This window comes from Xiphophorus couchianus, chromosome 9 (assembly GCF_001444195.1).
Source record: "Xiphophorus couchianus chromosome 9, X_couchianus-1.0, whole genome shotgun sequence".
Taxonomy (NCBI): Eukaryota; Metazoa; Chordata; class Actinopteri; order Cyprinodontiformes; family Poeciliidae; genus Xiphophorus; species Xiphophorus couchianus.
In genome coordinates, this window is record NC_040236.1 from 21,180,298 (window position 1) to 21,193,338 (window position 13,041).

General features: G+C 43.2%; 1 protein-coding gene across 6 annotated transcripts in view; it reads left to right on the plus strand.

Moving 5' to 3' along the window:
* palld (palladin, cytoskeletal associated protein) overlaps positions 1 to 13,041 on the plus strand; it is a 74,126-nt gene that overhangs the window by 51,656 nt on the left and 9,429 nt on the right. For 3 of the 6 annotated variants that reach the window (XM_028028807.1, XM_028028812.1, XM_028028813.1), the window contains 5 exons: positions 7,186 to 7,863; positions 9,914 to 10,058; positions 10,317 to 10,418; positions 12,201 to 12,290; positions 12,538 to 12,576. In XM_028028807.1, coding sequence (XP_027884608.1) covers positions 7,186 to 7,863; positions 9,914 to 10,058; positions 10,317 to 10,418; positions 12,201 to 12,290; positions 12,538 to 12,576 — 1,054 coding nt within the window. The remainder of the gene's footprint in view (positions 1 to 7,185; positions 7,864 to 9,913; positions 10,059 to 10,316; positions 10,419 to 12,200; positions 12,291 to 12,537; positions 12,577 to 13,041) is intronic. The other 3 variants (XM_028028808.1, XM_028028810.1, XM_028028811.1) reach the window with 2 other exon arrangements.

A 13,041-nucleotide genomic window follows, 5' to 3' on the forward strand; every position in this document is an offset into this window, starting at 1 on the left:
GAAGGGGAAAAGCATCACCAGAAACCCGTTCTCTCTCCAGGCTGGTGTCTGTAACAAACTCAGACTGTGTTTATGTGGCGGGGTTCGTGTGTTTGCCGAGCTCCCCGGCGGAGTCGGATGGATTAGTTAACACAATAGACTCTCCAGAGTGAGAAAGCTCGTGGCTTGCTGCGCTCCAACTCATTTGCTGGCTGATTTCTTCACTTTCTGCATCTCCTCCTCCTCCTCTCCTTCCACTCCTGCTGCTAATCCCATTTGATGGTGATCTCGCCAATCCAAAGAAGAATGTCTTCAGCATTCCTGCAGCAGAGGAAACTCACTTGAACAGAAAATAGGAATAGAAGAATGGATGACGATGAAGCAGCCTTCATCTGTTTTACGCCTAGATAAAAAACGCATACGAAGCTTGGGAGGGGGAGGCGATGGTGTAAGATGAGAAAGAAAGAAAGTAGGACAGGGAGAAAGTGTGCGACTGTGAGTTGTTGGTGTGGCTGGAATAAGAAAAGCGCTCTGTGCTTCACTTTAAAGATTGGAAAACAAAGTAGGGTCGGGGGTGGGGGGTGAGAAAACAGTCTGCTTCTATTTTATGTGGTGTGTGTGCAATTATAGACATGGGCAAGGGGAGGAGGAGGCAAGAATGGATGGTGGTACCCAGGGAGGAGTGGGGTTGAAAGTAAGTTGAGCCGTTTAGGAGACAAAAAGCTGGAGTAAGACAGAGCAGCAGATGTGAATGCAGTGACTAATGGACTGTAGACGGATGCTTCAAAGTATTTTATTGGGTTTTATGTGACAGACCAACACAAAGTTCTGCAAAAATGGGAAGCAGAAGGTGACGTCTCAAATCTTTCACAGGTTTGATTGTTTTCCATTTTAGCTCCATCCATCTTTCCCCACAACTATGACTAGCTTTGAAAAGCCTGATCCTCACAGTATGATGTTGCCTCCATTGTTGTTTCATCTTGGGAGTGGTTGGGTTTTTTTTTTTTTTTTGCCACAGAGTTTTGGAAAAGTTAGATTTTGATCTCTTGTGATTTAAGTTCAATGATTGGCTTCTGGATTTTTGATAATGGAGTACATATTCATGCCACATTTCTCAGAATTTGTAAAATAAGAAATGAAACTATGGATTATTTACATGTCATATTACAATTACGCTCCATTTTGAGTTGGGCTGACGGGTAAAATCCCATTAAAGAATCCTGAAGTTTGGAGTTGTAACTTGGCATCATGTGAAAAAGTTCAAGGGTCAAGAAATCCTTTGAGTCTACACTGCAAAAACACTAAATCCTACCAAGTATCTCCTACATCTTTCTGAAAAGTTACTTGTAAGTTAGTTTTGCCTTATTTCAAGTGTAGCAAGAAATTTGTACTAAAAACGAGACGGAAAATACTTGGTAGGATTTTGTGTTTTTGCAGTGTCTTAGCTAGAACGTGCTCTGTTTTACTCTGGAGCTGGCTGTCCTAAAATTCATTAGCAATAAATGGCATTTAGACAATAAATGTGTCATAAAACACGTCACTGTGTTCAGTAAACGTCTAGAAGCTGCTGATGTGACACATTTCTGCAGAACCAGGTGACTGAGGGAGGTCGGACGTCATTCGACCGATCAGCCTTACCAACAGTCCGCCAGTCATTTCACGTATGAGCTCACTCTCCGTGACAGATTAACGGGACTTTACCGCTTCAGGCGAGTTCATGCAGACACACCGCCATGGTGACGCAATGCTCACTGACGGCAAGGCAGCGTTTCAACACAATGAATATGTGAAATCCAGCCAATATCCAGTGGTTTTATTTAGAGGGTATCAGAGTAAAAGGGGGTTTACTACAAATTGACAGCATGCTTTTCAGGAATTCACTTCGTAATTATGCTCTGCTTTGTATTGAATCTGAATTAAACACATTAAGGGTTGTGGCTTCAACTGTACACGATTCCCACCTCGTGTTTCTGTGACCCTCAAATCCGGTTTCACTTTCCACCATAAATCATTTATGAATAGCAAAGTCCCCGGCGTTACCAGGCCACGGAGGTGTTTGCAGAAACAAATATTCGGCGGTGCAATGCAAACACGCGCTGGTTTTATAAGCTGAAGGCAGGACTCTAGTCTCCCCTCCCTCTTCTGCTTTTAGAGGAGCGCAGGCAGAGACTCGGCTGTCTCCGTGTTGTTGTTGTTTACAGAAGGAAACCCCTCATTAGTGCCGACGTACACTCAACAGCTTCCTGCCCGCTTCCTGTCTTCAGCTGGCGAGGATAATAAAGCGGCTCCGTGGTTTACGGCCAGCTGCAGAGCTGGCAGGATCGGACGGCGGATAAAATCCTTCGATGGCTTTCTGCTTACTTGCTCTGGTCCTGAACTGCAAAAACACAAAATGTCAACAAGTACAAAAGTACCTAACAAGTCGCTTTTTTTAGCTTATTTTAATATTGATGGAAAAAGTACTAGTGGATTAATCTGCTGAAGGAACAAGACAATTTAACTTATAACATGGGGAAAACTTATTACTAGTAGTTTGTTAATCTTAAGGAATTATTGACTTAAAACAAGCTCCTAAATCTTGCTGAAAAGTTACTTGTAAGTTAGTTTAATCTTATTTTATGTGTACTGAGATATTTGCACTACAATCTAGACCAAAACGTTGTGGTAATATTGTGGTTTTGCAGTGTGAAACGAGGAGTTTTCAGTGCGATGTGGGCCGTTAGAGTTCAAGAAGGCAACAAAGAGCAAACATGGCCTTTTACAATGCCGGGGTCTCCATTTATTAAAGCAACATGCTGCTGCTGCATCTGGATCTGGGGCTTCTCATTGAGCCTGAAACATCACAGGACTGTAAAACTCTCCCTCAGCGATGTTACTGTCAGCCTGCTACAGGGTCTGGTTATTATGATTTCAGAAATGTGACAGAGATTCCAGTCTGCATCGCTGTTTGTCTCAGCTTTCTTCCTCCGAATTTGTTAAGAATGTACTAATCCGACCCAAAAAGACCTCCTCCGTCGACTCCTCCAGAGAGGGGGCAAAGAGACGGAGAGAGGCCTCCGAGAAGAAGAGTAATTGCGTCTTCCAGTCGGAGCAGCACACAGAGGAGCTGAAGTGTTTTCTCTATGAAGCGAGCGGCTTTGTGGGCCAGTTGGCCCAAAGCAGAACAGCAAAACACAGGACTGTTGGCGTGGCGACACAGGAAAACTTCCCTACTAATTAGACCCCGCTCTGACATATGGACGGAGAGTAGAAGGGACAGATGGAAATCTGCTGTGAATCTGAAGTCTTTTTGTCAGAGATCTATACAGAAACTGTAGGTCAGGGTATCAGCAGCTGAGCTCAGGCGGAGTGTTGAAAAAGCAATGTATGACGGGACGACTCTGTTGGACTTTGCGGTCAAAGATTTCTGGGAGTAGAAGCTGGAGGCTGATCTGTTTCTGGATGACCTCTGGCTGGTAGCTTGATTGATCCAAATTCTCAAGTGGGACATGAAAATATTTACACAGCTGGAAATAAGACCAGACTGACCGTTTAAGCATGAAGCAAATGTTTAAACCAGATTCAGATGCAGCTGTAATTTGGCTATAATTATAATCTTCTTGAACTAAGTAGTTTTGGAGGATGAGAGCTGCCAAGTCATGACAGATTTCTTGAATCTGCATCGAAACTCGTGGAAAAAGCAGGATAGTTACAAAGTTCTTGACAAGCCAAGACCCTAATTTTGTGACCAAATTCCGATCCCTGATTTTTGTGGAGCTCTACCTGCAGATACAGATTCAACAGCTGTAACGGGAGATTTCAGAACAGCAATGACAGCATTTAACAAGACAAGTTGTAAATAAAAGCAAAACTAGCTTTTGCGTCTCATATTAGCCTAGTTACGGCGTTCTGAAAGTGTTGCTCTCTCTCGCTCTCTTGCAGCCGGAACAAAAAGTAGAAATGACATACTATGTCGCAGGAAACAGACCTCTTGGCTTGTGATTTTGGTGACACACTTCTAAAGAAATGTATTTGCACCTCGAGCTGGAATTTGTAACTTCTGCGACCAACCTGAACTCACCATTCGTTGATCGATTTTTGCGACTCTACCTCCTGTTTCAATTGTATTTTTTTTTATTCCAAAAAGAACTGTAACACAAGTACGTCAAAAAAGAAGAAGAAAAAACCCTGATGAATGCCAAAAGGGCCTTTGAAGTGTGTTCATGCTGAGCCAGTAAAGCAGTGAGGGATTGGGGCCGTGAGGATATGAAGTGTGTTTCCTTTCTGCCGGCCGCTTCTGCCTGACGCACCGAGAACAAAGCCAAAAAAGGAATGAAACTGCTGCGGAGCGCCGCGAGCCTCGCCAGCTGCCAAACTATTCCTGTAAAAGCTCACTTTCTTTGGAGGCCTGAGGAGGAGAGCTTTGGGGGAATGTAAAGGAAAACGTACACAAAGAGGCAGACATGTTGAACTGATTGTGTTGCTTCTTTTTTTTTTTTGCGGTCGGTGAGGACCGTAAGGAGAGCACCAGGTGGGGACGAGCTGGAACGATCGGAATGGATGCTTGTGGATTAATGGGTATTTATTTGGGCCTGTGAAGTCCACTCTGGAAGGAAGCGCATAGCCAAAATGAAAAACCAAAATGGCTCGGAGAGACTAATCAGTCATGCTGCTGTTGGCAGCAGGACCTAAAAGAAAGGGGTGGGGAGTAAAGGACGGGGGGCTGCACTGTCACAGATAGGAAAAAATAGTTGAAACACTCCACTGATTATCTGACCTCTGGAAGAGATTTGGGCACGTGAACTTGGTGGACTCCAGACAACATGCAGTTGGATGTACAGTATTTTCTGAACAGTGAGGAACTTCTCATTCTCACACACTGCACAGCATGCTGCAAGATTTACAGCGTCTCAGGCTTTTCCTAGAGACCAATGTCGTCTTCCTGATGCCTGCGGAGAGCTGCGCTTCAGGCCTGTGGTTTCTATAGTTTGTGAAGGCTTAAAGGAGCCCCATATTGTCCTCATTTGCAAGTTTGGAATGTAATTTTGGGAGCCTGTTAGAGAGGATTTATATACATGCTGCGTGTTGCTGCTGTCTCTGGTATCAAAAGTTCTCTGAAATCCTCCTGTCTTTTTAAGGCCTGTTCCTCGAAAGATTCTGTTTGGTAGCTCAAGTTAAACAAATAATTATACAAATATAACATGTCAGAATGTAAATAGAAGAAGAAGAAGAATTACTTTATTCATCCCAGCAGGGAAATTATTTCGCAGTTACAGCAAGAATTTTTTATACACAGATTAACACACACACGACGGGAGCTGCGTCTGCAGGCAGCCAGCTGAGCCGGCGCCCTTTTTGAAGGAGGACATGCGGCAAAGGTCATCGGGACCGGGAGTCGAACCCGCGACGTCCGCGGGTCTAAGGCCTCCAAATGTGGGGCGTGCTAACCCCCTGCGCCACCACAGCACGCCCATAGCTAAGAAAGTATACCCTAAACCACAATACCTTGCAAAATTATTCGCATTTCATAAACTTTTCCACATATTGTTTACCTTGGAAGCAAAAACGTCTGCATTTTATACCCCTAAGGTCCAGCTATGTGGGAAAGCTCCAAAGTTAGTATCGCAAATATCGATACTTTTTATTAAGTATCGATATACTTAATATATAAGCGTGACATATTGCCAAACTTCTGACGTTGAGGTGTTTTTGTGTTTATAGGTGTTTTCAAAAATACTATAATAACATATTAAGATGACCAATAAAAAACATAACATAATTGTGTACATTTTTTCCAAAACTTTTTTTTTTTTTTTTTTACCCGTGGTTGGGTAAAAATACAAAACTAAAATCACATTTCAAGAGAGAATCTGAAACCAAAATATTGATTTTATCGCACTAATACCGATCTGATACAGATACCAACTAGGAATCGATATTATTGATATTTTGGATCAATCCGCCCACCTACTTCTTGTAGCTCCAATTGCAGTAAAAAAAATGGTTAAATAATAATAAAAAACATGTATACTTAGACTAAAAAGTGCATGCCACTGTAAATTCAATCACATAAAATCCAGTTAAAATAAGAGAGAAAGTTTGCTCTAATATGAACATTTTCAAGGACTATGAATACTTCTGTGAGACTAGTGTGTACACAAAGCTTATGAACCACTACAGGATCAAAGGATTCCTTCATTTGTTGTGTTTTTAAAAGTTTATGGACTTCATATACATAAAAAAAAAAAAGCTATAAACAACCACCCTGAAATGAAAAGGATCAAAATAACTTAACAACACTTGGTCTCTTTGAAACTTTACTAGTTCATGTAAAGATTTGTGGAGGATAGAAATGTGGAGCAGATGACATCCGAGAAACTCCACCGTCTCTCCTCCACAATGACATCGCGAGGCGGTCACCAAACTGGACAACCGCAACTCTGAAAACCCCCCAGAAAAACAGCATTTCATCATCCGGATAAATGACTCGCATATGTCACAGTTATGTTTTTCTTCTTTCAGCAAAACATTCAAGCAGGAGTCATACCAAACTGTTTCACAGAAAGGAAATCGGCCTCTACAGCGCTACTATTATCAGTTTTCTAGGCTGTGAGCCGAACAACAGCAGTCTGACTCCTGCAGCGCATTTAAAGTGCTGTCAACAGTCTGACTCTTTGTTAACGGCTACAAGCTGATAAACTATCAGTCCCTGCTGCTCGTGCAGTTGTTTCCTCCCTACAAGTCGGACATATTCCAGTTTGAACAAACCTGGTGCCAGACGCAGCGCAGTCTGAAGACTGAAGAACAGTTCATTGTAGTTAGTAGTTAAACTCTGTCAGTAGTTCTCATTGACTGCAGCTGATGCACTGCAAAAAAAAACAAAAATAAACTACATCTTACCAAGTTGTAGTTTCAGTAGATCTAGCACTTTTTCCATTAGCATTAAAGAATTATTCACTTAAAACAAGCTCCCATATCTTCCTGAAATGTGATTTGTTTTATTTTATTTAAAGTGTATTTGCAGTAGAAACCAGACCAAAAATATTTGCTAAGACTTTGTGTTTTTGCAGCGTAGAAACTTGTTGTTGTGGAGAACCTGAAAACAGATGCTGGGTTTTGTAGCTTATTTTCTCGGCGTTGCCGTGTTACATCCGCCCTCCACCTGCTAATGCAGTGAGGATTAAAGGAAGCTGGACTGACTGAGTCTTCTTCTCCTTTTCCTCTCAGGAACGCGGCCCAGCTGAAGCAGCTGCAGGACCAGATTCTGTTGGAGCAGCAGGAGGCAGCCATCTGGCAGCAGCAGCCGGAGCACATCCAGGAAGTCCCGCCTCCACCCTTGCATCTGCTTCAGGAAGCACCTCCACCTGCTCCGCCCTCGCCGCCTCTTCCCCCACCCCCCTCCTTCCAGGAGCTGGAGAGCAGCACCGCCATGCAGGCCAGTACCTTCAACTACGCCCGGCCCAAGCAGTTCATCGCTGCCCAGAGCCCGGGAGGGGCGGGCTACGTCGCCCACTCCTCTGGCTCCTCTGGGTCCAGCCTGTCCTCCCCGCTGTCTCCACCCGCCTCCCACAAGCCCTTAAACCGGGTCGCCCTGCCTCCTTTCACGAAGGCCGGCAGCGTCGAGTCCCCGACCTCTCCATCCTTCCCGCCTCCTCCTCCGCCCTTCCTCAGCCTCAGCAACCTGTCCTCTCCCTCCGGCTCCGGCCAGGACTTCCCCCCTCCTCCGCCGCCGCCTCCTCCTCCTGTCTCCATGTCTCCAGTCGGCTCAGATGTGTCGTCACCGTTCTCCTCGGTGCCCCCGTCTCCCGCCTCCAGCTTTCTGTCCTCGGTGCTGCCCTCCAGCCCCTCCACACCCGGCAGCCCCATGGTCAACAGCCTGGGCCTTCCCAAAGGCAACGGCACCATGTAAGTGTCCAAATGTCACACGTCTGTTACATGTTCAGCTGCGGTTCTCGTTCACACTGCACTGTGTCAAACGCACCGAAATAGTTGAAAACCTGTTTCTCTCCTCGCCTGTGGTGGCGCTGCACCAAGAACAACAGAAAGAAATGACACAAAAACAACTTCATTCTTCACAGAATGTAAATAAAAATGGTTGTAGGAATTCTGTTTTGTAATAATAATAATACGTTTTATCTATAAAAATCTTTTAAAGAAACTCAAAGACACCGTACAGTAATATTTTTAAAGACAGCAGCAGTAACAAGCAGGCAGGGAAACTGTCTTTGGCAAAAGACCACAACGCAGTTCTCCTGCTAACATGTTTTGGTTGCATTTACCCAGAATGCCCTGCAGTATAGTCCGCTTCCTGCTTTTGGAGTGGTCTCTGGTCCACTTGCGTTCACATACACATTCAAACCGCACCAGAGTTCACTTCAACCAGACAGAGACCATCGGCGTTAGAGTGCAGATTCGCACCTCCCCAAACGAATCGGACTATCTAGACAAATGAACCAGAGTTGGATCAAAGCGGACTAAACAGCGCACCCTTACACTCTCTGCTGTCTCTTCAGAGTTATGCCTTGTGTCAAGCGGGACATTCAAGGCCCTTTCTACACAGCATGAACACATAACAGAACCTGGTTGGACGTAAACGTCCAGACAGGAGGCTTGGACGGATGAGAAACGACATGTTTACATTTTTATACGACATGTTTGAAAAAGAAAAACTAGATAAAGCAGCGAGAGAGAAAGTAAAGTTTACCAAAGGTGTAATGGCAAGAAAATAAACCCTGTGACCTGAGAAGGAAAGGTGAGTCCAAGTCAAACAAATGCTCACACATGCCATTCATTTCATAAAGTCAATTATGCAACCAGAGAAACATCCAGTTTAGTTTATTTTTTGTTTTTATCAGACGTGGAATAATAACTGAAGTGCTTGAGCTTGGGAGTCCAAAAGCCTTAGAATGGCTTTGTGGCCCTTTTCTAGACACATATATTAAAATGATTTTGTTTTTTATTCATCCTTGAATTTCTTCAGATCAGGCCATGGTTTATCTGTCTTTTACATGTTATCAGACAGATTCTATTTAAAGATGTTCTCCCACCTCTTAATTCACAGCACAAGTAAATGAAAGAACAAACATATCAGATAAAATATTCATTTTTTTTTTTTTACTGGAAGTTTGTTTTGCTGATAGAGGATAAAACATTGTTACACTTAAACCAGGCATCTATTTCCACCAGCTCGTTCTTCAGAATTTGAATTAGTTTTGTTTTTCTAGTGTGATCTAGAAACATCTGCCCCCAAACAATTTGTAAAATATTTAATATATCATCACGCTGTTGCAGTGCTAATTTGCCCTTACCCTGCAAGGCAACCAGACCCACAGCTTTGCCCAAGCTTCCTGGACAGGACACATGGAAAAAATTGAAATAAAATAAAATTTCTTTTCATTCCAAATTAAAAACATGAACAAGAAAATGAGGCGGTGCTGCTCAAAGTTTGAAATTTATCGCAGTTTTAAGAAATTAAGCGGCGTGTGTGATTAATCTGTAAACGGAGGATAGAAACTCCCCGATGAGAGTTTCATCTCCCCTCACTGTCCTCTGCAGGGCTGCCTCGTGTTCATATCCCACACCCGGCCCAGTTGATACTTTCATTTTGCTCTTGGCACATCGACTTGCCTGACAAAAATCTGCAGGTCCTTCCTCTCTCCTAATGAGAGGGGAAAGTTTTCCCGTTCCACCTTCATCTCTCCGCCAGTTATTTTTCATCGGCCCCTCACTCACTCCTGCACTCCCTCTCTCACCCTGGCATTCCTGCGGCATTCGTAGAGAGATAAGAAGATACAGAGAGGAATGCAATAGCTGGACATGTCCAGATAAGGGAGAGCGAGTTCTGGTAACGATGCAACAGGAGTAAAAAGATTTGAGATTGTAGGAGAGCGTGTGCAAAGAAGTACGACTTTAATGATGAGTTATTGTTTTCTTGTTTTTTTTATCTTTCTTTCAGCAAAGTGTTTCCGAGGAAGTCGTCAGTCACCAAGACGCCTCGCATCGTCTCCGACTCCGACATCCAGGGCTCCAAGGACGCCGTCATCCAGGATCTGGAGAGAAAGCTGCGCTTTAAAGAGGAGCGCATGAGCAATGGTCAACAGGTGGGTTTTCAGCTCCCGTCAGCGAGCCTGATCACCTTTTAACATGGATTAACACACGCTAAGAAGAACAAAAAAAGCTAATTAAAACATGACAGCGATACTCATTCAGCTTCGGTTGGATTTGCCTTTGGATAAACGTGAAACGTTTTAACAGCGGGCCTGAACGCAGCTGCCACTGGACCCTACGGTGTGCAAGCGTGTGTTTTTGTGCGGCTGACCCCACTAACCTGCGCTGACCTCATTAATCCCTGATTGCAGAGGTTAACCTATGAGGAGAAGATGGCCCGTAGGCTCCTGGGGGCCGACAACGCTGCCACAGTCCTGAACACACAGGACACAGAGGAGGAGCCGGTCACACAGGTACGGGGGCCCTTCGCATGGGGGACCGACACCGCTGGGGCCAGATGCTGAAATTATTACTTTTGTTATTCACAGTCATGACAGGTGGATGAATGTAGAATTTCTATCCTCTGAAATTAGGGATTGTCAGTGTTCATACTGGGATCCCTGGAAATGCTTGAATTTCAATTCGGTGTTTTCAAGTTTTTGCATCAAGTCCTTAAAAGTCGTTTTTATTCAAACTGCACTGTTTTGTAATAAAGCCAAACATTTGAAGAAAAACACTTACAGCTGAACCCAGATATTTTCATACACCCAATCAAGACACTTTTTTCCCTCACTGTTAAATTAGACTAAATGTCAGTAAGAATTACCAAGATTATTTATATTTGCTAAACGCCACAATACATGGTGAGAACATTATCTTTTTTTTAGAAATGTTATTTTTAACTTTCTTTGTATGTTGTGTTTGAGGTAATTTAGCTGAACAAGATTTGTTTAAATTGTGTTAATGTCATAAATATTTATCATTTCTAATGGCCCAATGGCTTATTGACCCATTTAGTTGAAATAAACGTTCACTCATGTTTGATGTTGGATATTTTACAGCAACATTATTGAAATTGGGGGATTTATTTTGTAAAATTAGTGTGTTGTTCTCGGAGCAGTCAGGTGTATAAGGAGTGTGTAAAAGAGACATTTCAAAACACAATTGGGTTTTTTTTGTTCATCTGGTTTCTGCTGTAGAATACGATCACAAGATATAATAATTAGTAATAAATGATAACATATTGAAGTGACTGGAAAACATATTTTGAAGTCAATTTGTTTTTGTTTTATTCTCCAAAGTGTGGTGCTGGAAAAGTTTGAAAACGTTCCTTGAAAATGCTTGAAAAGTGCTTGAAGTTTACAGTGGGAACAGTGGGCAAACCCTGAAAAGCAGGGTTAAACTTTTAAACTTTTTTTTCCATTTGATCACATTACAACCACAAACCTTTATGTATCCAATGTTGATTTCATGTAATCAGAAACCAAAAGTGTGGCGTACATTCGGATTCAGCCACCTTTTCATTTAAACATTTCACAAAGCACATCTTCCACATTAAAGGTGTTTCTCCCACGTATTGGCCCCAATTCAATTACATGCCACACTTTTCAGATTTTCTGTAAAAACCACACGTCGTTTCTCTTCCACTTCACCGTTATGCACATCAGTTGGTCCATCACACAACACTCCAATGCCATGCGGCGGAGTTTGTGTTTGTATCGTGACAAGATGCGGAAAGTTGGAGGGATGAAACGAAACATCAGAGGGAAAAACAAAAAAAAAAAATCAAACAAGCTCTGAATGTCTCTTTATGAAAAGCTTTCAGTCAGTAATATATCTGAAAATCAACAAACTCTAAATAATGTTTTGGAACACATGGCTGCAGTTAAATATATGAAATCAAAAGGGAAATATTGCAAACGTCGGGCTGTGAAGAAGTCTCGGTTGCGTGTTGACGTTTGTTTATGCATCTGGCCCCAGGAGGGGAACATCACACAGGCATGGAAACGTTTCACCAACACGTCCTCACCAGGGCGGGTTGTTTCTTTCACTCTGCTGCATGTTCACCGTGTGACGCGAAAACGTTTTCTGACGACACTTCTATCTTCTGACCGCCCGTCAGCCCCGCCCGGTGCCTCTGTAAACACCGGCGAGGAGCAGCGGAGGTCCCTCCATAAAAAGCTCTGTTTATCCAACCCTCTGTTGTTCCACAGGAACATCCAGCTAGCCCCAATGTGGCTGTTTGTCTTACTCAGAGCCAACGAGCCAGTTCTGTTGAAGGGAACAAAAATAGCAACAGTTCCCGGAGCCGGTTGTGTGTTTCAAAGATGAGCCGTCCATTTCCAGTTATGTCAACCGAGAAAAAGCTACATTTGAAACAACACGACGGTACAGCCGCTAAAACGCAGCGGTGAACACAAAGGGTTGACGGGTCACTTATAAACAGACCAAACTGATCCACATTTCCATTTCTTTGTGACTCTTTGCATGGAGAGCTGGAGTGGTTGGAGCACCAAGAGCGCTTGTTTCCCCTCACCGTGTGACGCTCAGAGCCAAACACACTCAACCAAAACGTGTGTTTTCTCCCAACAGGAAGACAAGTCAGCTGATGCAGAAACTTGCCCTCAAAAGGTTCATTTCAACCTTCTCTTTGCTGACACATTGTTTTTGGTTTTTGATTATTACTATCCACACCGTTTTTAGATCTGTAAATTGAAATCACACTGATGTGTTTTTAGAAGTTAGAAAACCAGACATGCGAGTCCTGTCACTGGTTTCTACAAGCATAAAAACGTCTCAGGGTTAGGGTAGCATTATAGTGTTAATATGCAGTATTAATATCCATTACAATCTATTACTGAGATTTTGCGAGATGGCCCAACACAAAGTTGCGAATTTATTTCCAATCCTTTCTGATGCCTCCAAATGAAACCTTCAGAAGTAACCTAGTTATCTGAACCACTAGCAAATAAATTAAGAGCACAAAAAAAGGAACTTTGTGCAGCATTTTATGCTGAACACTTATGTCCTCTGTGAAACATGGTCATGGCAGCATCATGCTGTGGGGAGGCATTTCTAGAAGAAAACCTGTTAGAA